Source organism: Sinocyclocheilus anshuiensis, unplaced genomic scaffold (assembly GCF_001515605.1).
Source record: "Sinocyclocheilus anshuiensis isolate Anshui unplaced genomic scaffold, SAMN03320099.WGS_v1.1 scaffold524, whole genome shotgun sequence".
NCBI lineage: Eukaryota > Metazoa > Chordata > Actinopteri > Cypriniformes > Cyprinidae > Sinocyclocheilus > Sinocyclocheilus anshuiensis.
The window spans coordinates 2091224-2116413 of NW_015555703.1; the positions used below are offsets into that span (position 1 = coordinate 2091224).

Consider the following 25190-nt stretch of genomic DNA (forward strand, 5'->3'; position numbering starts at 1 on the left):
TATATATATATATCACAGTGTCATCTGCATACATTTGACTATTTGCAAAAGGACTTTTGGTTTTTGGAAGATTGTTCAGATACAAGAAAAAATAGTAGAGGCCCAAGCATAGAGCCCTGAGGATCCCCTCTCTTAAGGATGAAAGGTTACCTCAAAATCAGATACGACTCAATCCATTTCACTGCATTAACTGTGAAATTAAAATGTGATAACTTAGACAAGAGTTTGTTGTGGTTTAGTGTGTCAATTGCCTTACATATATCAAGGAAAACAGCACCTACTTAAGTCTTTAAGTTTGTTCTGTGATATAGATTCCTCTGCATGCCACTATATAGACACTAAACCCGTTATCAGTTTTAAACACAATCAGAAAAGCTAATCTTTATCCTTATGCAAGTCTGTGTTGTCATGTTATTTAAAGTTACTTGGTTTTGGAGATTGAGGATTTAAAGGTTCAGCTTTTTTTTTTGGACATGTTTCCACTATTTAAGTCTGCCGTTTTAGATTTTTTTGAAACTCAGAAACATTTGACCTGAAAGCATGACTTCCTAATGTGTGAATGTATCTCAGGACAATACTTACTTCAGTCAGAGCAGGGAATAAAAGGAGTCTTTTCATCTGAGTTTGCTAAGAATGCATTTGCAAACTTTGTTGTGGCATTTCACTTGATTTCCTAAGTATTAATGGAGTGAGTCTGAGTCTTGAGGACAAGCTTATGTATAATTAATCCTCTTTACTCAAAAAGGTTAGGATTTCAGTGTTGCTTGAATTTCAGAATTGACCAGAACTAGTGCTGTCAATCAATTAAAAAAAATAACTACTTAATCGCACCTAACGTTAAAGCTTTCAAATATACTTTTATATTGCACTAATTTCACATTCAATCTTGAAGTGAAAGTAGAAACAAAGACAGTATATTTTTAATATTTGTTTAATGGCATCTTTTTTTTATGACTGAAGGCGAGTATCACTGATACCAGTACTACTGATGTCTCTATGATTTTTTTTTCTAATATTTGACCATTGACTTTAGCTATTTAACTTTTTTTAAATGATGTGTGACTCAAATATTACTTTAATTGAGTCTACCCCCCAATATTACTGTTATAAACATGAGCCATGTCCAAAGGGTAAAGGGGGAGGTGTTGCAACAATTTATAGTAATGTTTTCAGTATTTCTCAGAGGTCTGATTTCAAGTATACTTCGTTTGAAGTAATGGTACTTTATGTAACATTATTTAGTGTAATAAGTGTTCATGATAAATGCCTATTGATATTTGTACTGGCTACTGTATACAGGCCACCAGGGCACTATACAGACTTTATCAAATAATTTACAGATTTTCTATCTGAGTTAGTGCTGGCTGCAGATAAAATCTTAATTGATGGAGACCTTAATATCCATGTTGATAATGAAAAAGATGCATTGGGATCAGCATTTATAGACATTCTAATCTCTATTGGGGTTAGACGGCACATGTCAGGATCTACTTATTTTCGTAATCATACTCTATATTTAATACTGTAACATGGAATTGATGTTAATGGCGTTGCAATTCTGCAGCAGAGTGATGATATATCAGATCATTCTATCATTCAGATCATCTAGTCTCGTGTATAGTCCATATAGCTAAAGCTGCAAATTCAACTCCTTGTTACAAATATGGTAGAACCATCACTTCTACCACAAAAGACTGCTTTGTAAATAATCTTGCTGATTTGTCTCAATTCCTTAGCAAATCCAATAACTCAGAAAAACTTGATGTTATAACAAACGATGGACTCTCTCTTTTCTAGCACTTTAGATATGGATGCTCCTTTATGCTTAAAGGCGATTAAGGAAAACAGTCCGACACCATGGTGTAACGAGCACACTTGCACCCTAAAGAGAGCAGCCCAGAAAATGGAGTGCAGCTGGAAGAAAACAAAGCTAAAGGTGTTTCGCATTGCATGGAGGCAAAGTACTTCCTCCTACAGAAAAGCCTTAAAACTGCTAGATCTGCTTACTTTTCATCTCTTTTAGAAGACAATAAACACAACACAAGGTATTTATTCAGTACAGTGGCTAAATTAATGAAAAAATAAAGCATCAACAGGTGCTGATATTTCACAACAGCACAGCAGTAATGACTTTATGAATGTCTTTACTTCCAAGATCAATACTATTAGAGATAAAATTATAACCATGCAGCCATCAGCTACAGTATCACATCAGATGCACTGTGATCCCTAGTGCACTATAGATCCCCAGAGGAACAATTCCACTCATTCTCTGCTATAGGACAGGACACTTGTTAAATCATCTAAACCAACAACTGTCACGTTGCACACACACACACGAGGGACGAGGAGACGCTGGAGAATATGTTGACAGGACTTTATTTGCATGAACCAAGGGAGACGAACACAGGAAGACGTTCACACGACACTGAGATGAACATTAAACGCTCCTCCTTATGGGGACGTGGAGGAGCGCACGGGAAACGGGAAAAAGGGCAAAACAAAAACTTACAAAAACCGGAAATCAAACACGGGGAAGGGATGCAGCTTACTGTTCGGTCCGCTGTTCTGTCACGTTGCACACACACGAGGGACGAGGAGATGCTAGAGAATATGTTGATAAGACTTTATTTACAGGAACCAAGGGAGACGAACTCAGGAAGACGTTTACACTAAAACGTTCACAGCGGACAGAGAACTAGGGACTGGGAACACTTTAAATACACACAGGAGGAGGGGATGACGACACACACCTGGGATCAATGAACCATCATGGGGAACACCTGGGACAAATTAAACATGGGAAAGGAACACCTAGGGAGCAAGACACAGACAAAACATGGAACAGAGTCTGACAACAACATGTATGTTAGATCCTATTTCTATTCCAAACTATTCATTTGTTACAGTCATTAGGATATGTCCCAAAAACCTTCAGACTGGCTGTTATTAAGCATCTCATTAAAATCACAACTTGATCCTAGAGAATTAGTTAATTACAGACCAAACTCAAATCTCCCTTTTCTGTCAAAGACACTAGAAAAGGCAGTATCCTCACAACTATGTTCCTTCTTAGAGAAAAATAGTATCTGAGAGGATTTCCATTCAGGATTTAGACCGTATCATAGTACAGTGACTGCTCTCATCAGAGTTACTAATGACCTGCTCTTATCATCTGATTGTGGATGAATCTCTCTATTAGTGCTACTAGATCTTAGCACTGCGTTCGACACTATCGACCATGACATTCTTTTGACTAGACTAGAAAATAATGTTGGCAATAGTGGAATTACATTGGCGTGGTTCAAATCATATTGATCTGACCATCATCAGTTCGTAGCAGTGAACGATGGGGTGTCATATTTATCGCAAGTGCAGTATGGAGTACCATAAGGCTCAGTACTAGGACCGTTGCTTTTCACACTTTACATGATACTCTTGGGAGTATAAATCAGCATCAATTAGGTCAGCCGGAACCGGGAACACTTCCCATAACAACTGATGTACTTGTTGATGTACATCATAATAAGAATGGCATCTACACTACTAGTCTGTTTCATTCTTATTCCGAGGTCACCGTAGCCATCCAGATCAGATGGTCACTGCAGTTATGTTTTGTTAATTATGTTTTTGATGATGTCATTACATTAATTCAAGTCACTTTTTAAGGCTATATTAGTAGGCATACTACAACAAACCTGTTTAAGGCACCTTTAAACATACAATAATGTCCATCCAACACACTATAAATTTCAGTTTGTTAACTTTAGTATTTTCAATACTAAAGTATATTTAGTATATTCAAATTTATGATCTTGAATATACTAAGTAACCGTAACTAGATTTTTCTGAGGCAATAAGTTTGCAAGATTTTTTCAAGAGACATTAACATATTCAAATTTACAGTGCAGGTGTATTTTGTTGTCACATTTGATAAGAGACCAAATGATATGTTATTGACAACTGATAAATTTACTTTTGATAAACTACTGTATTTAAGGGTAACAGGAAATTAATGGTTTGGAATGGAATGGCAAATTATTCCATTTGGAAAGCTTATTAGAGCATGACATCTCTGGCACACAGTTATTAAAGTGAAAATAATCAAAATTCAGCTGCTGATCTGCAGTTCACACTTGATCACAGGGAGAGCAGGAACTCAATGTTTTTATGTCTGATATGCACAGTGCCGGTCCTAGATTTCTGGGGGTCCTAAGCAAAACTTTGTCAAGGGCCCCTGTCAGTGCATTCATAATAACCCCAAAACAACCCCTGAATCTGTTCTTTCAGAGCAGTTTGTATGTCAGTAAACAGTAAATTAAATTGCCTCTATTATGCCATTTTTAAGGTTCCTAATATTGTTTTTGGAATCTCCTACAATAGGTTTACATGCATGCAAGGTAAAAATTCTTTCATTTTCTCAAAATATGCATTTAATATCACCTCATTTTCTAATGATTCTCAAACGAAGCAGTTCTACGATCCAGTCTCTCTAAGCCCCTCCTTTCCGTGAGCTTACTCTGCTCTGATTGGTCTGATGGCCCAGTCTGTTGTGATTGGTCTACCGTGTACAGCATGTGTTGGAAACGATACGGCCATTGCCATAGTTCCGTATTTTGAATGCTCAATAGAAAATATAAACATCTATTATTTATCATACTTTAAGGTTGTGATTCAGTGGAGCCAGCTGGTCAAATAAACTGGGTAATGAGACGTCTTTCAAGAGCAAGCGTTTGTAAATCTCCCCGAGATTCGAGAATAATCTGCAGTCGTCAGTAAAAAGACGGAATTTTAAAATGAATTTTAACCACTGATTTCTTGCAGCCTCATCTTTCAGAAGTGAAAATAAAATGAATTTACTTTCATAGCGTGTTCTTGTCATGACGTTAACCACACGGCGGCCGGTCAGCGTAGAACAAAGTCGGGGATTAAGCAAATGTGTTACCCAGTGACGTGTAGCCGTCACGGAACTGGGATTGGAATTACTGACAACTTGTTTAGGCTGTTCAGAGTCGATTTGTCTGGTCTGAGACAATAACTTTATATATCGTGCACTTTTGGCTTTTCAACTTAGCAGATCGTTTATATTCACATACAGCTACATTACACGCTGCATGAAAGGCAATTTTCAAAATGGCATAATAGGGGCACTTAAAACAGTCATTAATACAATAAAAAAGAGGAAAATTGCAAACAATAGGACAAATACAATAGAAAAAGAATGTTGATTCTTATTAAAGTTACTAAAGTTATTCAGTGAAGAGCAGTGAAGGATTCTTTTGTTGTTTGATTAACATTAAATGACAAAGATGGCAGCAGGTTTTTTAGGCTGCTTCCCCTTTAAGACAGAATGCACAGATCTAATAGAGTGACAAGCATTCGATTACTTTCCCAACTGTGGAGATCTATATTCACTTAACAAAACTGACTGTGTTTAAATAAAAACTCTCCAAGATAGACATATTTTGACTTTTTTTTTTTTTGTGTGCATTTATCCGTTTAAGCACACGTCCAAAGTAGCCTATACTCGTCTGTGTTTCGCTCTGTCTTGGATTGTGTGCAAAGAAAGCCACCTAGGAAACAGCGTCTCTTTCGCAGCCAATATGCTTTTAACTCTCTCTCTCTCTCTCTCTCTCTCTCTCTCTCTCTCTCTCTCTTTTAGTATCAAGCACGTCCTGTCATGTTACATCATGGGTGCCCAAACTCGGTCCTGGAGGGCCGAGAAAAGTGTTTTCAGTGTACAGTGGTGTCTTGAATGTGCTTATGTAAATATGGCAGGGCAAGGTTTGAGGCAGGCAGCTCTGAAGCGGCACGATGACACACAAAGAGAAATGTGAGCATGTACTGTAGTGGTGTGAGACTGAAGTAGAAGTGCAGAAGCAATATTGTAACACAAGCATAGTGATTTATTATTCTAATGAAATATTAATCTGCTTTTTCCTAGCTTCCTTAAATATCTGAGTATCTCTACAATATTAGAGATTGTAAGGGAAACAGGTAAATTTAGCTCAAAGGGAATTATTTATACATTTATAGGGAATTTGGTTAGGGTTGAAATTAGTTGAAATGTTGACTTCCTGAGTTGAAATGATCAGTAAGTGTTCTTTTGTTTTAATGCTGTGTGCTGTTCAAAGCTGCGAAAGAGTTGGTTGGTTCGGTTTGCTTCAGACTCGTGTTGCCAGTATCCTGGACAGATTTATGACGTTGTCTTGTTATCCTGGGCCTCTATGTGGAATTTGGCTCTTTGTGTGTTTTTTTTTCAACACCGTTCTGATCGAATTTTAAATTGTCTGATACGCTACAAGATCCTGCTGAGCAATGCAGACATTTTAATTCTCACCGTCCCTCTGAAAATCGTAGTTTTAGATTTGTTCTCATTTTCTTTTCTGCTGGCATATTGTCCATCACAAGCGTATTTTGTTGTCACATTTGATAAGAGGCCAAATGATACATTATAGACAAAATACTGTATTTAAGAGTAACAGGAAATTAATGTTTTGGAATGGAATGGAAATTACTACATTTGAAGAGCTTATTAGAGTATGACATCTCTGGCACAGTTTTTATTGCGCAAATAATCAAAATTCAGCTGCTGGTCTGCGGTTCACATCTGGGAGAGCAGGAACTCCATGTTCCTAACCTTCAGATGTTGGCCATGTTGAAATGTTATACTGTATCATTCATACAAATAAATGTTCTTTATTGGCATTGATGGTTGATTGAAGAACCTTTAACATCCATGGAACCTTTCCATTGCACAGAAAGTTCCTTGTAGTGGAAAAAGGTTCTTTAGATTATAAAAATGTTCCTTACACTAAGAAAAAAAAAATGGTTCTTTTAAGAACTGACCACTGAAAGGTTCTTTGGGGAACCAAAAATGACTATTCTATTGCGTCACAACAAAAACGAGAGGTTTTTGTAGTGATGCAATAGAAGAGTCATTTTTGGAACCTTTATTTTTATGAGTGTTTCAGCTGCTATATTTAATATTAGGTCTGCCACCATGCGACATTTGGGACATCTGAATGTAGTTTAAATAGAGTAAAGCACTGATTGGTATGAATTTGTTGTCACTGACATAGCTAATAGTTGTCACACAATTTCTCAATATTTTAAAAAGTAATGAGAAGTTGAAGTTAGGGAAAGTGTCAAATCAGTTATGTGGCAAAAAACGAATTCATTTTTTTTTGCTCCCTCTTCATTTTCTCTCTTTCTGTGATTGCAGGAAAGCGGTGAAGGCCACTCTAGTGCTTCTGCCTTTACTCGGTATCACATACATGCTGTTTTTTGTGAACCCAGGCGAGGATGACATATCTCAGATTGTATTCATCTATTTCAACTCATTTCTCCAGTCCTTTCAGGTCAGTCATACATTATGTCTGTACAGATCTTCACGCGCATATTACTCTACCCATCACATTTCTAGAACTGCAGTTCAGAGAAAATGATGGTGAAAATGAAAGATAGTTATTGTAATATTTGCTTTGAATTTAAGTACCTCATAGTTGACCAATACTAAAGCCACTTTGAAATTGAAGGGCTGCAATAATAATTACTACTACTACTACAACAACAACAACAACAACTGCTAATTACAAAAATGTGTAGTATAATCAGTACTAATCATGAACATGTACAGTACTGTGAGGGTTCTTGTCCTCCCTTTTTCTGCCACTCTTATTTCCCAACAAACCTGTCTTCTTTGATCCATGTTCCCAAAGAAAATAATTTATGAGACATCCCTGAAAGACATTGAAATATTGCAACAAGGCTAAAACAGGACACATGTGTAGGCTTTCAGCTGAAATTGCAATTATGCTGTGTTTGGAATGATTATTATTTCATTTTATTGTAAATGTTCTGCTAAGATATATAAGATATATAGGCTAACATAATTACTGATTGCACATAATTAAAAAAAATGTGCTGCAAATATACACTACCATTCAAACGTTTGGGAGAGGTAAGATGTATGCAATGTTTTTTTAAAGTCTTTAAAAAAAGTAATATTGTGAAATATTACTATTAAAAGTAATGTTTTTTTTCTAATTTATTTCAAAATAAAAGAAAATTAAAATATATAAAAATAAAAAATATATATGTTTCTGTGATGGAAAGGCAAGTTTTTTAACATCATTACTACAGTCTTCGGTGTCACATGGTACTTCAGAAATCATACTCGTATGCTGATTTAGCGCTCAAATAAAAAAAAAAAAGCCTATTACATCTTTTCCCCAATTGTTTAAACAATAAAATTGGAACTTGAAATGCAATTACTAAAATCTGAAATTTATCTACCAAATCAGTCTACGAAATTTGCTAAATTTCTGTTTTACGCTCAGTTCTTAATTCCATATCACGTTTTTTTTTTTTTTTTTGCAAAACACCACACAGTTCTCGATATTAAACTCAGATTCAAATTCATATCTCAAATTCAAATCAGATTCAAAATTAAAATCTCACAGTCACAGAAAACACAATCTTCCTGAATGTACTGTATATACTGGTTTTAATTTTTTCCTTTTCTAACATGTAATGGAAACATTTGGTTTAATTGCCAGAACACAACAGTATTATCTTCTTTAAGTTTAATACTTTAACAGACAGTTAATTCAGTAGCTAACAATGGTGGTAACTGTACTGTAATTTAGTATACACAGTTATCAATAGATATTACTCTTACATTATCTAACCAAAATGACAAAAGCCATTATAAAATATATATATATATATATTATTTTTTTAAATTATTATTTAAAGCGCTGCTTGCACTTGCTTAGAATAATTGGACTATATTTAAATCCCTTGTGTTCATTTGAGCGCTCAGTCGTAACCTTCCAATCACCACCGAAGTGATTTAAAAAAAAAATACATTTACATAGCTTGATCTCAGCCAGTTGATCATGTATTTAATCAACAAATGTCATATCACCCTAATTTCTCATGCTGCAAAACGTGACCAAAGAACACTTCAAAAGGCATTGTGTGCAGGAAAAATATTTTACAGTGTTTTCACAACAATACTGCTGTTGCATTTTGAAACAAAATAAATTTACAGTAAACACTTTGTTATCATTAAGCCTGTCTTCAACATTTGGCCATAAATGTTCATCAACATCACAGTGAATGTCCTCATTCATGCACTGTGAGAAAAATAATCCAGGCTTAACATTGCTCTGAATTTGTCATTACAAGCCTTCCACCTCCTTGTAGAGAAGTATTACTCTATTTGATTGAGGAAAGGGGAATATGGTGTAAAATAGAGACTCTTGAACTGAGGATGAGCCTGAAACTATTTTCGATAAAGCTCTGCATGGTGGAAACTGACATCGTCCCACGTAATAATATAACCAATATATTCATCCTGACAGGCCTGCTCAAGTTCATTTAGAAAAGTTAGAGTGTTGTATGATCTAAGAACTGGTCTACAGCCTGCCACAGTATATTCACATATAGCCACACACAATGAGTTGTTTTCCTCACATTGTCCAGGCACTTGGATGCTTGCCTGTTGGCCAATTAGGTTATGCCCACAGCATGGTTTTTGGCAGACTGAAACCCTCTGCAAAGAATAGTTGACATTGGTAGTGTGTAGTACAGTACTGTAAAAAGCATTTCTCACATTCGTAAAAAAATAATGTATGATACACCACAGCGCTGTACCTTTAAAGGGATAGTTCACACAAAAATTAAAATTTGCTGTTAATTTACTCACTCTCAGGCCATCCAAGACTTAGGTGACTTTTTTTCTTCAGTAGAACAGTAAAGAAGAGTTTTAGCTGAAACTGTGGTCCTCTGTGATTCATAAAATGCAAGTCAGTACCTACATGTTTTTGAGAATAATAATAAAAAAAACATATCAAGGAGCACAAAATTAATCCCTGTGGCTCCTGCCGATATATTGAGGTCTCATGAAAAGAAACAATCAGTCTGTGCAAGAAACTGAACATTATTTACAACATCATTACCTTTAATCCTTAATTCTTTTTGGTGAACTAATTTAACCAGTTTGAATGGTCATTGCTTTCCTCGAGAACCTGCTTTATTTCAGACAGCCGTATGCTATTCTTTTCCCTGACCATTTCCACCACAGCCGATTCCTGCTGTTCAGTCAGTACACGTGAGCGGCCAGCAGGTTGTCTCCTGTCGGTTCTGAGAGTAAAAGACAATATGTTGTAAATGTTATGACTATAAATGATATATTATTGTGTGACGATTACATTTTGTTCACTATTCTATACAGTAATGCCATTTACCGTATTGCAAAAGTATTGTAAATTGTTCCTGTAGCAGACTGGTTTTCTTGGCTAAATGTTCTGATGATGGAGCTGACAGCTGATCTTTGTAGGTTAGTTTGAAATAATTTGGCAGCTTCTGCCATGCTTCTGTTAAGCACATGGTCAATGATGGCATGGACTTCATTTGAAATGACAGTATGCTGCTTTCTGCCTACATTCCTCTGATGATCACTTCTTTGTTGAGGCCCACGGCTAGGGACGCCTGCAGGATTCTCATCCATGGTACGCCAAAAAAAAACAAAAAAACAACAACAACATGAAAATAGCTGTTTTACAACCACCTTAATTAAAACTTAGTCCCACTGTAAAAAGAAAAAGAAAAAAAGGGCACAGTTATAAAGTATAGGCTTTAACTGAGCTGTTTTATTACCACAATGCGTGACCACACCCATATTTTTTTCCCGAAGTGTATAATTAAATTACTGAAATAATTGCCTAATAATAACTGTACTTTGGTGCTGCAAAGATATTGTACAGCGCCATACAGTGTACAATGTTTTTGTCTGAGCTGATCAGCAGTCCAACAGTGCTTGTCAATGTCAAAATGACTGAGATAATAAATCAAATCAAAGAAGGCAGGCTTTACTGTTACTATTTAACTGTGAGCATCATATCAGCACAACACCCAAACACCCCTATCAAGCTCAGTTTTTGGACCTCTGCATACTGCCATCAGTTCTTTGAATCAATAATGGGGTCCTACTTTATATTAAGTGGCCTTAACAACTATGTACTTACATTTAAATGAATAATTTGGTACAATGGACTTATTGTATACATACATGTTTTTACATTGTACTTATATTTTAAAAATACCTGCATGTTTACCAAGCAAACCACTATGCTGCAATGGATTGAAATCCATACAAGTGGGCAAACTTACAAAATCAGCAGGGGATCAAATAATTATATTTGTATATGGTATCTGTGATCATCAGTAAACTGTAATAATTAAGATTTATTGTAATTGGTCTCTCATGAGCACTAACAGCAATTACTCTAGTTCAGTGGTTCCCAAACCTGGTCCTGGAGTAAACCCAACAGTGCACATTTGGATGTCTCTATTCAGACCCAAGCATATCAGGTCTTAGAGCCCATCCACACGGAGACGTGTTTAGCTGTTTATGTAAAAAAATTTGTATCGTATCGGCATTTCGTCCAGACGAATCCGGCATTTTGGGAACCTGAAACCTCTATTTTTTTTAAACTGGGTCCCAGAGTGGATAAATTTGAAAACGACACTCTTGTGTCTTCGTGTGTACAGCCAATCTGTATATTTTGTGAAACGATGATGTCATCACCCCACGTTTCGACCCTAGTCAGACACTGCTACGTCACGTAACGGCAACAACAACAACAGTGGTGGACTACATGTTTGTGTTCGTGCTGCAGAAGTGAATGAGCCTATTAGCTTTACTAAAGCAAAATCAAAAATGACTAAAGCAAAAATGTTTGTATACAGCGCGCAAGGTTTATGCACATGCTCCAAGTCTTCTCCGTTTTTAGGGTATCTCTGTTCGCAGAATTACTGCGCCACATATTGGTCTGGCATGTATACTACATCGTTTTGAGTCTTTCAGTGGTTTCGTGTGTACACAGATATTTCTTGAGATGACGCCGTGTTTAAGGAATTTTTTTTAGAACGAGGAAAAAAAAATCGGATAGGGATTGCTCTGGCTTCATGTGGATGTGTCCTTAAAGTCCCTACTAACGAGCTGATGAGTTGAATCAGGTGTGTTTTGTTAGGGAGACATATAACATTTAGAGTTGGAGGTACTTCAGGAGGACCTGGATTGGGAACCACTGCTCTAGTTTATACCTTACCAACACACAATCATCAGAGTCGATAAAAATCTATAGACAACTGCAAAGTTAAGCTCAAACCCTGATCAAACACAATTGAACCAGCTAATTAAGATCTTCAGGAGCACTTGATAATTACAGAGAGGTGTGTTTGATTAGGGTTGGAACTGAAGTCTGCAGGTAGATAGTTCTCCAGGAACAGGATTGGGCACCCCAGTACTAAGAATTAAAAATATGCTGAAATGTTTAAAAATATATATGTTTAATGATCTGCTGTGGGATTAGTACTAAGATCATACTTAAGCTTACATAAGAGCATACACCGATCAGGCATAACATTAGGACCACTGACAGGTGAAGTGAATAACATTGATTATCTTTTCATCACGGCACCTGTTAGTGGGGGGGATATATTAGGCAGCAAGTGCATAACAGCTCTTGTGGGGTGTTCCCGGTCTGCAGTGGTCAGTATCTTATCAAAAGTGGTCCAAGGATGGAACAGTGGTGAACCGGCGACAGGGTCATAGGTGGCCAAGGCTCATTGATGCACGTGGGGAGCAAAGGCTTGCCTGTGTGGTCCAATCCAACAGACGAGCTACTGTAGCTCAAATTGCTCAAGAGGTTAATGCTGGTTCTGATGGAAAGGTTTCAGAATACACAGTGAATCGCATTTTGTTGCGTATGGGGCTGCATAGCCGCAGACCAGTCAGGGTGCCGATGCTGACCCCTGTCCACCGCCGAAAACACCAACAGTGGGCACGTGAGCATTACAACTGGACCACAGAGCAATGGAAGAAGGTGGCCTGGTCTGATGAATCACGTTTTCTTTTACATCATGTGGATGGCCAGGTGCGTGTTCATCGCTTACCTGGGGATCACATGGCACCAGGATAGATTATGGCAAAAAGGCAAGCCAGCGGAGACAGTGTGATGCTTTGGGCAATGTTCTGCTGGGAAATTCTGGGTCCTGTCATCCATGTGGATGTTGCTTTGACACGTACCTAAGCGTTGTTGCAGACCATGTACACCCTTTCATGGAAACGGTATTCCCTGGTGGCTGTGGCCTCTTTCTGCAGGGTAATGTGTCCTGCCACAAAGCAAAAATGGTTCAAGAAGGGTTTGAGGAGCACAACAACGAGTTTGAGGTGTTGACTTGGCCTCCAAATCCAATCGAGCATCTGTGGGATGTGCTGAACAAACAAGTCCAATTCATAGAGGCCCCTCCTCGCAACTTACAGGACTTAAAGGATCTTCTGCTAACATCTTGGTTGCAGATACCACAGCACACCTTTAGGGGTCTAGTGGAGTCCATACCTTGACGGGTCAGGGCTGTTTTGGCAGCAAAAGGGGGACCAACACAATATTAGGAAGGTGCTAATGAGAACGTTAAAGAAACCTCAAAATAAATTATTTAGATTCATTTTAGGGATTTGTTGTTTTACTCATGTGAAATAAAGTACAAAATATGAGGGCCAAAACTTATTATAAGGAGAAAGAAGAGGGGGATCTTAGAAGAAATGGACTTGGCTGTGCATGGGAGAGCAAGCATATTACAACTGGATCTAAGAGTGATTATTCTGTAAAATTGATTGGTTATCAGTCTGACAAACAATTAGCACAAGAATTTAATACATTTTATACTAGATTTGATGTGGAGGATTTTACCAGTGAAATGAATGGATTGAGACTATGCGTAGTGTGTGTAATAACTTTTTTTAATCAGCTGGATGTTATACAAGTGGTGATGAAATCTTCTGGCCCAGATAAGATTGCAGGACATCTACTGAAGACATGTGCAGATGAATCCTGTGGTTTTTTTTTTTGTTTTTTTTTTTTCCAGAAGTCGCTTAATCTTCAGAAAAGACCTCATTTGTGCAAAGAGGCCATAGTAGTGGCTGTAGGAAAGATAAGATATCCAAAAACATCAAATGATTTCAGACCTGCTGCATCTTTGTTGATGAAATGTTTTGAGCAATTGGTCAAGTATGAACTTTAATTGGCAGTTCAATGTTTTTTAGATCCCTTGCAGCATCGACAAACTAGACAATGATTCGAGGATGCCTCAACTGCCTTAATAAATCTGATTACGAAACACTTAAAACTTAAAAAACATAAAATACTGTTCATTGTAGACTTCTCTTAGTTAAAAAATTGATTTCAGATTTTTAATTGGAGTTTAAGATAATTCTGTGTTCTTTTGCCCTTTCTCTACATTTTGTATACAAATGAGTGTGTGAGCAAATGCACTGACAGATTTATTTTAGCATCTGCAGATGACGTGCTGGGGAAAGTTACTTTTAAAAGTAATGCATTACAATTTTGTGTTACTCCCTAAAAAAAGTAACTAATTTCATTACTTAGTTAATTTGTATTGAAAGCAATGTATTGCGTTACTTTTGTGATACTTTTTCTCATCTGGGCTGGTCTTGCTTGTTTGTTTTTAATATAAAAAAGTTCTGATTTGGCCAAATGTAAAAGCCCTTTCACAGGAAAAGGAAATGAATAAACCTCAGGTGGAAGGAAATGTAAATTCACATCTGTACAGTAGAGGGCGCAGCTCAAACATACCTGTCAGCTGTGCTGCTAGTCAATAAATGGGCAAACAAGGTAACTGGTAAATTAAAAAGCAATGCACTACTTTATTAGTTACTTAAAAAGTAATCTGATTACGTAGCTCGTGTTACTTGTTATGCGTTATCCCTCAACATTAGACGCTGTTTTTGATTGTTTGTTTGTTGAGTAGGGATGAGAAATGTCATGTGGTGTGACAATGCTTTTTGTCAATGTACAAAAGACAAAAGTCATGGTAATTGAAGATCCAGCCCTCCTGTTCCACAACCACCTTACATAAAAGGTCAAATGGTGGAATGGGTTTACAGCTACAAATATCTTGGAATTACTATTGACAAGATGCGTTTTGATGTTCATGCTGAGGCAGTATGTATGAAACACCAGCAGGGACTTTACTCTGTGCTGAGGCTCACTTCTTTTAATATTAGCAGGACTCTCATATTATAAATCTTACATTGAATCTGTAATTAGTTTTTTTGTTATGCCAGTTTAAATTCTAAACATATGAACTCCCTGAATGGTATTGTTAATCAGTGTGGCAAGATCATAGGTGTTAAACCGATTAGGTTATCAATTATCTATGAACAGTCTGTTTTGCGGAAAGCAAGAGATAGTCTTGGTAATCCAAACAACACACTGTTTTGTAAATTTGTAGTGCTTCCTTCTGCCTAGACTAACAAGCAATCCAATTAAGCAGATTTTGCCCATTTGTTTTGGCCTGCCCTGATTTTTTGGACTGTATTAAAAATTTTGTCAGAGGCATATAGGGAAATCAGGTCTTTTTAAATGTCTGTTTTTGGAGTGCCAGAGGAAAGTGTTGTCATGTCCAAAAAAATATCAGGACACTGCCTTTGCATGCAGAGCCGCTTGCAATATTTCATCTGAGGGTACGGACAGAGGGGGAAAATTTAACACAAAAACAACACTAAAAATTCTAAAAATCAATATATGCTCATGTTAAAAATTCAACTCTGAGTGAACTTTCTGTCCAGCATTCATGTAACTATGTAACATGTTTTGCAAGAACACGTTTTATGCAATAGATCTAGTTTATTAATAAACACAAATCAAAGCAATACTATGTACATTTACCATATGTTCGTATAAATTTATATTTACTAGCCATTTTCATTTACTCTCAAGGACTCACTCGTCCATTAACTGCTTGGCCGCTAAATATAGCAAATATACATGCTTGTGTGTGTGTGTGTGTGTGTGTGTGTATATATAATATTTACCAGCTAAAGTATCATAAACCAAATAGTATGCCATGATGCCTATTTTGTGGATATGCCATCAGGGACTGTTCTGTTATTAATTCAATTACAGTTAACACCTATTTATTACAGTGAATACTATTTTTAGACAACAATTACAAACTAGTATAGTTAATATAGTTAAAAATAATAGCCTATAATATCTTCAATTTCACACAACTTTTGAATGCAATTTTCACAGCTCAGACTGTTTAATTCAGCGCAGAGGTGGCATGATGTACACTGCAATGACAATTGCAAAAATAATGTTATGAAATGAATCTTTTAAATATTATTTATTTATTTACTTATTTTTATTTATTTATTTATTTATTTGGAATATAGGCATTTGAAATTATGAAAAAATGAGGTGATAGCCTTCTTGTAAATATGAAATTTAAATTGCCAGTAGGTAGTGACAAATTACAGCCTAAAGTCAATGAATCATTCATTCAGCCGATTCATTCAAGATAGCTGATTCATTCAGGAGCGAAGCATATGACTGAGCATACCATATTGTAAACAGCAACAGAGCCGTATTAAGTTCAAACAACTAACACTTATTCCTATCATATTTCCTGAACAGTTCCATGCAGGCTAAAACATACATGGCTGGAATAAAATCATTCAGGGCTCAAACCAGCAAACCCTGTTTAAGTATCTAAATACTGTTTGTTTTACTAAGAAACCATTTCAGATGGTTCAGTGCAAATCGTTTGGCCAATTCACTGGAAAGAAAGAAGTCATTCAGAAATTATAGGGACATGCATAATAACTGCTGAAATATTTGCAGGGAAAACGTACGCACTTATTATACGCACAGTGCATACTGTCACGCAACATGTAGAGGAAAGGCACATGAAGACGAAGGTCATCTACACAAGTGTTTAAAAGAATCCTTTGAAGGCAAAGGGAACACGCAGCAAAACAACATCAATACCAGACCAACTAAAGGAGAAACAGAGGAACTGAGGATAATTAACTAACACAGGTGAACTAAATGAACTAATCAAAGGACGACAGAAACTAGGTCAAGTGAAACATGAGGGAAGAAAACAAACTAAAAGTCCATGATTGTGACAGACTCCCCCCTCCCGGAAGGCACGAACTCGCGCCGTAGCAGGACGAACAAAGGAGGTAGGGAGTGGGTTTGGGAGGAGGACGAGGCGGTGGCAAAGGGCAGAAAGAGAGGCAGGCAGATAACCAGGGCGGCGACGATGGAGGGAGGAGCCAGGGAGGAGACAGGAGGGACTTGGAGCAGGAGGAGCCAGGCGGGACCCAGACCACAGCCATGAATGCAGCCGATGGAGGGAGGAGCCATGGTGGAGGAAGGGCCGGAGCGACAGAGGACCAAGGTGGAGCTGGAGGAAGGGAGGAGCCCAACGTAGCCAGTGCAACGGATCGACAAGGCACAGTCAGAGGAGTGGAGTCCTGAGGCGATGGCGGGTCGACGACTGACTCAGGTGGAGCCGTAAGGATGAGGGAGCCCAGCGGAGCTGGTGGACTGACGGGCCAGGGTGGAGAGGAGGGAGCTAGGAGCCATGGTGGAGCCGCTGGGTTGACAGGCCGAGGCGGAGTGCGGGCCACAGAGGCTGGAGGTGGAGACAAGGGATGGAAACTGGCAGACCCGCGCCAAACCCACATCACTGATAGTGGGCTGAGGGTGAGTAGAGGGGCTGACAGGAGACAGTGGAGGCGATGGTGAAGACTGGTGAAGAGGTGGAGCTGAAGGGAGGGTGGGAGGGAATTTTGAGCAGTCCGAGGGTTCAGGGATGGTGTGTGCTGCCCACACACACACCAAATGGCGACACCCATGACAGGGAGTGTCACAGAAAGGGGACCGACCTCCATGGTCATGACAGGACAGGCAGATAGTTCCAGGCAGACAAACAGTTCAAAACAGACCTCCATGGTCATTTCAGGATATACAGGGAGTTCATAAACGACCTCATTGGCCGTAACAGGACAGGCAGAGATTTCAGAAGATGATGGAAGACTGGGGATAACTAAATCCGAGGGTTCAGGGATGGTGTGTGCTGCCCACACACACACCAAATGGCGACACCCATGACAGGGAGTGTCACAGAAAGGGGACCGACCTCCATGGTCATGACAGGACAGGCAGATAGTTCCAGGCAGACAAACAGTTCAAAACAGACCTCCATGGTCATTTCAGGATATACAGGGAGTTCATAAACGGCCTCATTGGCCATAACAGGACAGGCAGATATTTCAGAAGAAGATGGAAAACTGGGGATAACTGAATAAAAGTTTATTAAATCCTCAGAGTCCTGCCTCAGCTCACCCTCAGCGGTGGAAGAGTGGGAGGGGCTTTCCTCCGCGCCCTCGCTCTCCACCGTATCATCCACCGTCTCGTGTGTTGTTGCCGGCTCTTGCTCCTGGTCAGATTATCAGAAAGGCTCTGGCTCCGGGGCGATCCTCAGCTCTGTTGCTCTTTCTTGCGATGGCTCTTTGGTCATGGCGGGCTTTGGCTCTCCGTCTGTGGTGGGCTCTGGCTGATGCTCCGCACAGCGGGGTTATGGTTGGCTGGGTTCTGGGTCCGGAGTGGGGCCAGCGAGACTGATGGTGAATGGCGAGTCATTGCTCACCAACACCCACTCCACAAAGGCGGTGAAATCGGTGTTGATGCTCGCGATGTAGAATGAGTAGAGCGCGTCGTCCGGGTAGCTGGTTTCGTTGGAAATGTTCAGGAATCGTCTGGTGTGGTCCTCGAAGGTAAGTTCTCCCTGCTCCAGCCAAAAAAAAAAAAAGGAAAATATACGGGGATACAAACGCCGCTAAACTTCTTTTTTGTGGTCCGATATTCTGTCACGCAACGTGTAGAGGAAAGGCACACAAAGACGAAGGTCATACACAAGCGTTTAATAGAATCCAAGAAGATGATATTCCATGAAGGCAAAGGGAACACGCAGCAAAACAACCAAGTAAAGGAGAAACAGAGGAACTTGCTTTCACACTTGGTTCGATTGCCTGGTCCGAACCCAAGTTTGATTGCACCCCCCTGCCCACGCTGTACTGTGTTCACATTATATTATTTGGGTCTGAACCACGGTTCGTTTGCGTCATCAAGCCAGCAGCTGTTTACCCTGTTGCTTAGTAACGACGGCACAGGAGAAGGCGGCAAAATGCATAGCATTGCTCTCTTCAATTTTATATTTATTGTTTTTGAACCGTCCCAGCCGGCATATGACCGACCTTCAATGTTGAAATATGGTTGAAATAATGTCAGTTCTTGTTTCAACGTTGAAACAACATTCATACAATGTTTGATGCTGAACGGTTTTGTTTCCAAAGCTTCAGTACATAATGGCACTTACATCTGTCTTACGAATGTACTGCAGATTCTCTAAAGAACGCTGAAGTGAACAGAAATTAGATATACAGCATCTGTTTGCAGAGCGTCAGTCACGCTCGTCAAGCAAGTGAGTGAAACACACACGAACAAACACACATTTTTATCAAATAATATGTCATTAATAGCGGTTCACTTCTTCGATTTGGTACGATTGTGTTCACATCAGCAGCGAACCGTACCGAAGTTCACTTGAACCGTACCCCAGACCACCTCTTGGACTCGGGTATGGTTCGCGGGTACGCACCCAAGTTCGGAAGACAGCGTTCACATCATTCAAACATACCATACTCTGACGTCAATCGAAACGGGGTGCGCACCAAAAGTGCTAGTGTGAAAGCACCCTTAAATACACAGACCAAACGAGGATAATAAATTAACTAAATTAACTAATCAAAGTACGACAGAAACTACTTAAAGTGAAACATGAGGGAAGAAAACTAACTAAAAGTCCATGATCGTGACACATACAGCCATACAGCTGCAGGTACCACTGTTGCATGTGTTTTGGTCCGGAGAAGAATACTGCTTAATTGCAAATCAAACAAACCAGCAGCAGTTTCACTCTGGCTCAGCGATGTGATGCTGTTTTTGAAACTGGAGAAAAACTTAAAACTCACTTAGAGGATCCACTAAACACTTGCATTCAATATGAAACCAGTGATTTCATATTTTAAAAAGCACACAACTCTCCCCAAAAACTAAAATGATAAGTGGAATCAGAATGACCTATGTATGTGGGCATGAATATTATAGTAGGAACTCACTAACAATATTACTATTTCTTCACTGTTTATACAGCCTGCTGGGAAAAAAAAATCCCGGGCCAAACCCAGCCTATGAATAGAAATCAATGTACCAATGCAAAGTGGATATGATGAGTGTCATGAAATATGGCAAAGTTTGAAGCGGGTCACATTCACCCAAAACAGAAACAATGTTACAATAATGGATACCAGTCCAGATATTATTGAAATTTTATCAGAGAGCTTTAACGGATAGAATAATATTGGTTTCTATTTTGATTAAATGAGATGCACTTATTAAAATAAATTCAAGTGAAAACAAGTGGTAGATTTCAAAATAATAATTCTATTTGACTGTAAATCATTGGGCTCTCTTGAACCGCAAACACAAATTAAGTTTAAAAGGAGGAAGTAGATGCCAGATCACAAAGCAGCTTTTAATTAAAGTCCTGATTCTGTCACAATCTAATCAGTTTAAACCACCATTAGTGGCTTATTACTAATTAATAATTTCTAATTATTACTAATTAATTCATAGCATACAGTATTTATATGATTTGCCAGTGTGGCCAGTGCTCTGCTATGTTGCATTTTGCTACTCTGAAATGCAACAAAAGTGTAGGCACACAGAGCATCTCAACATCAGCTGCCCGTCAGTGAATTAATGGCTATGTGGGAGTCGAGACCCTTGTTATTAGATATTTATGTTTTCCTTCACTGTGTGTGGTAAAAGGATGCAGCAAGCCTCTGTTTTTATTTAAAAATAGACCAGTGCTCTGCTATGTTGCATTTTGCTGTCAATAGTTAGAGTGGGCGAGAGTTTGCTACTCTGAAATGCAACAAAAGTGTAGGCACACAGAGCATCTCAACATCAGCTGCCCGTCAGTGAATTAATGGCTATGTGGGAGTCGAGACCCTTGTTATTAGATATTTATGTTTTCCTTCACTGTGTGTGGTAAAAGGATGCAGCAAGCCTCTGTTTTTATTTAAAAATAGACAGTTAAAGTAGAAAATGAAAATAAAAAACTTGGTGACTTATTCTTACAAAAAACAAATATTAATTGACCATAAAACTACATGTATTGTCAAGTCAAATAACCTTTATCTATGTAGTGCTTTATACAGTACAGATTGTTTCAAAGGAGCTTTACAGTAATAAACAGAAACATAACAGAATCAATGATGCAAAATTCCTCAAATATGTGACAAATTCATGTTCTGCTGTAAAGCAGCTCTAACAATAAAATAGTGTAATTAATCTGCTTCAGTCAGTTCACTGTTGGTTTAGTTCAGTAACTGTGTACATTTCATAAATTATGAAACAAGTTCAATTCAGCTATAAGCAGAAGAAAATTGTGTTATTATTCAGCTCAAATCAGTTCGACATTAACTTCAATAGCAGTGCCGATGTTGCAAAATTCATCAGTTATGAAAAAAAACTGATTCAGCTATAAAGCAACTCTACAAAAGAAAAGAGCTATATCATCAAGCTCAGTTCTTGTCTGATAGTGTCAGTCCAGTCCAATCAATAATATTACTGTTTAGTGTCTCTTAAACCCCAGACCTAGCAAGGCATTGTCTTGTTGAATATAATTCTCATTGTATATTGTCATTCATATATTTTACATTTACTGTAAACTGGTTGTGAGGAAGTACACCAAAATAAGCAATTCAAGCTCCACTGTGGCACCACAACACATGGGTTATGATCGATATTGCAGTTGCCATCTTAATCCTTTTCATTTGCATTTTTTCACATTCACTCATAAGCCATGAAGCCATATGTTATTATACTTGTCTTGTTTTTAATCTTGGTTCATGACTAACTCAGCATACCAACTCCAATTCCAGCCCACTTCCCATTGCTCCAATTCCTGACAAAATCCCATTGCCCACCATCTTGGATTTAGTCAAAAATCGGGCTTAGGAGAACCGATACTGACCAGTGTATACTTGAGATCTGCTCTAGAACTACAAAGTAATTTGTGTATATGGCAACCTGTTTATCTATAAACCATACTAGTATCTATTGTTATGCTACTAGTACTTATTTTTTAGATACTAGTATCAGAATAACTACTACTGCCTGTTCATTTGGAGATATCTTCAATCTCATAAAGAACTAATGAGAATGTATTTGGAGATATCTTCATTCTAACAGATCATTATATAAACATGAGTACCTCTCCTCAACCGCCCTATCAGAGTTCACATGGTAATACAATACATTAATATACTGAATTAAATTTATTATTAAGTAGGCCTAACTGGCTTTGTATGTTAGCTTATCTTGCTAATCGGTTACCATGAAAACACAAGGAAAGATATGTTTAATATTATATTTATTGTTTTCGCAATATCATAAAGACTTTTTGATTTAATTATTAGCAGTTAAGTAGATCCAAGTTAATGCACACCAGGCAAGCAACCACAATACCAATGACATCCACCACAAGAGATCGTGCCTTTTTGGAGTGTATTTATAATTCCTTACAATAAACCAAGGTCTTATTATTGGCGAAACTACTTCGCTTATACATTCACTGTTTTCTGCCCCGTTTCTAGGGGCAGTGTCTCTAATACAGCTCATTTGCCAGTGATGAATCACTGGGACAACAATTCTAAGGAATGAACAATAATATTAAATAAACATGTGAACTGCCAAACAATTAAATATAATGGGGAAAATAATAAAATTATTCTTTCTTCTTTCTGTCTCCTTATTTCAGTTTACTGTAATCTCTCTCTCTGTTGTTGGTTCATTCAACGTACTATTAGTATACTGAGCAGAAATGCAAATTTAAAAAGTACTAGTGTCTATTAAGTTCAGGATATCTTTGGTCTAAAAAGTTACTAGTAACTAAAAAATAAGTACTAGTTCTTTTTCTTAACGTAAAGTATAAGTATATGTAAAGTATAATTAAGTAGTCACTATTGGAATAAGTACTAGTATCTATTTTAATTAGAGTCCTCATGAATTTTGAGGTTTCAGAGTGCCGTGAAACTAACACTGGCATAAATATAACTAGAAAATATGACACTTTAAATACTTGTACTCATCCTAGACAACATACAAAATTGTACACATATTAAACCAATAAATAGCCTACAAATATTTACTTACCAAATTTGTAGATTGAGAAAATTTCCAAACTTTGTGGAGAAGCTCACCAAGATGGCTGACGAACGTCTTCTGTCTGCAATGGTCTTCATGAGTTCTCACGATAAGTGTTGTCGAAAACGTGATATTGTTATTGAATAGATTCAACATATTTTTTCTAAGTTGATGGGGCAAATACTCTAGTTCATTCAACTTACAAACTAGTTGAGGCAGTGAAAACTTAAAATGTTAAGTTGAATGAACAAATTCAGAAACTGCAAATTGTGTCAACTTAATATTTCTTTACAGTGTAGTATCTAATGAATAGGTACTAGTAACTTTACAAAATACACTAGTACCTAAAGAATAAGCACTACAAGCCAATGAATAAGTACTAGTACTTAATGGAAAAGATACTAGTATCTAAAAAATTACTTCTAGTAGCATGAAAATAAATACTAGTATGGTTTATAGATTAAATGTTAAAATGGCTTGCCATATTGCGTAGTTTTGGTCAAATAGCATCTAAAGTGTGTGTGTGTGTGTGTGTGCCAGATGACCTCTTCCTCCTTTTACCTCAGGAACCAGTTAATGAATTTGACCTTAATAGTACAGCAGCAATTCAAGAGAATTGCTTCATTAAAAAGTGTAGCTATGGGAATTGGTGGGGACTCGTCAGCTGACTGATAGATTTGTGAGATCTGAAAATTTTGTAAGATATTGGACAATGTGTGTCTAATGAGTCTCTTACTGTTTTTCAACACAAGAAAGGCACAAATGTAGTAAGATATTGTACAGCTGTAAAAGACAGACAAGAGTAACTAAGACAACACAACTAAATGAATACAATGAATGGAAAGTGCATGAGGTAGATGTTATCGCAGAGTTACATCATCTTATGGGAAGATACAACTGTTTTTCTCTTCACAGAATAATAATGTAAAGAACAATTAAATAAAAGATGCCATTAAACATTTAACCTCGAACATGAAGCACTGCTCTCCTGGAGCACCCAGAGGGAGATAGCGATCTGGAACATGCAGATGAGGCCCTGCGGTGGGTGCAGAAGCTCCTTAACAATCTGGAGCATGCTGATGAAAGTACCCTGAAGAGAAGGCTTGCTTACTGGAGCTTGACTTTGTTGCAGATGTGTCTATATCGTCTTCTCCTCTCAGGGCCAGAGGCTTTAGAACCTGGACAGTTTGCTTTTGTGATAGACAGTCAAAACGTGCTGTATCTGTCTATAAACTGAAAGCACAGAACTTTTTGTGTCTGTTAATGTCTCTTCTCAATGGACAGAGACTCAGAGCAAGAGTGTCTTTACTACTTTGCGATATGGAGGAGATGAAGAGAGTTTGGTTAAAACAGTGAATTTAAAGTTTTACCGATGCATCACACACTTCTCAAAATACCTCAAAAATACTTTTTTTCCAGTGTTCTGAATATACATATAGTCCAAACATGCTGGAAGAATGTTGAACTATCATGCACACCTTCATTTACATGTTAACAGCTGAGTTTGTGTACAAATACTTCTCCAAAGTACGAAATGGATTTGTTGTAGTCGTGTGTTTTGTGTAAGAAATCTTGTGGAGGTCCGTTACAAAAAGAGGAACATACCAGCATCATAAGGCACATCAAATTTTCCACATTTCATTAAGCAGCACAACCATTTACAACACATAATAATAATAATAATAAGAAATGTTTCTTGAGCAGCAAATCAGCATATCAGAATGATTTCTAAATGATCACGTGACACTGAAGAATGGAGCAAAGAAGCTTTGCCATCACAGGAAAAAATACATTTTTTAAATGTTTTTAAATAGAAAACAGTTCTTTTAAATTGTAATAATATTTCACAATATTGTGTTTACTGCATTTTGATTAAATAAATGCAGCCATGGTGAGCAGAAGGGACTTTCATTTGAAAATCTTACTGACCCCAAAATTTTGATACTGTACAATAATTACTACTACTACTAGAATATATATATATATATATATATATATATATATATATATATATATAAAAAAGAACAA

At 37.7% G+C, this 25190-nt stretch overlaps 1 protein-coding gene across 1 annotated transcript in view; it reads left to right on the forward strand.

Moving 5' to 3' along the window:
* The window catches only part of LOC107671670 (corticotropin-releasing factor receptor 2-like), a 64428-nt gene that overhangs the window by 32357 nt on the left and 6881 nt on the right, over positions 1-25190 (forward strand). Inside the window, exon 10 of the mRNA XM_016464580.1 lies at positions 7226-7361. Within this exon, the coding sequence (XP_016320066.1) occupies positions 7226-7361 (136 nt within the window). The remainder of the gene's footprint in view (positions 1-7225; positions 7362-25190) is intronic.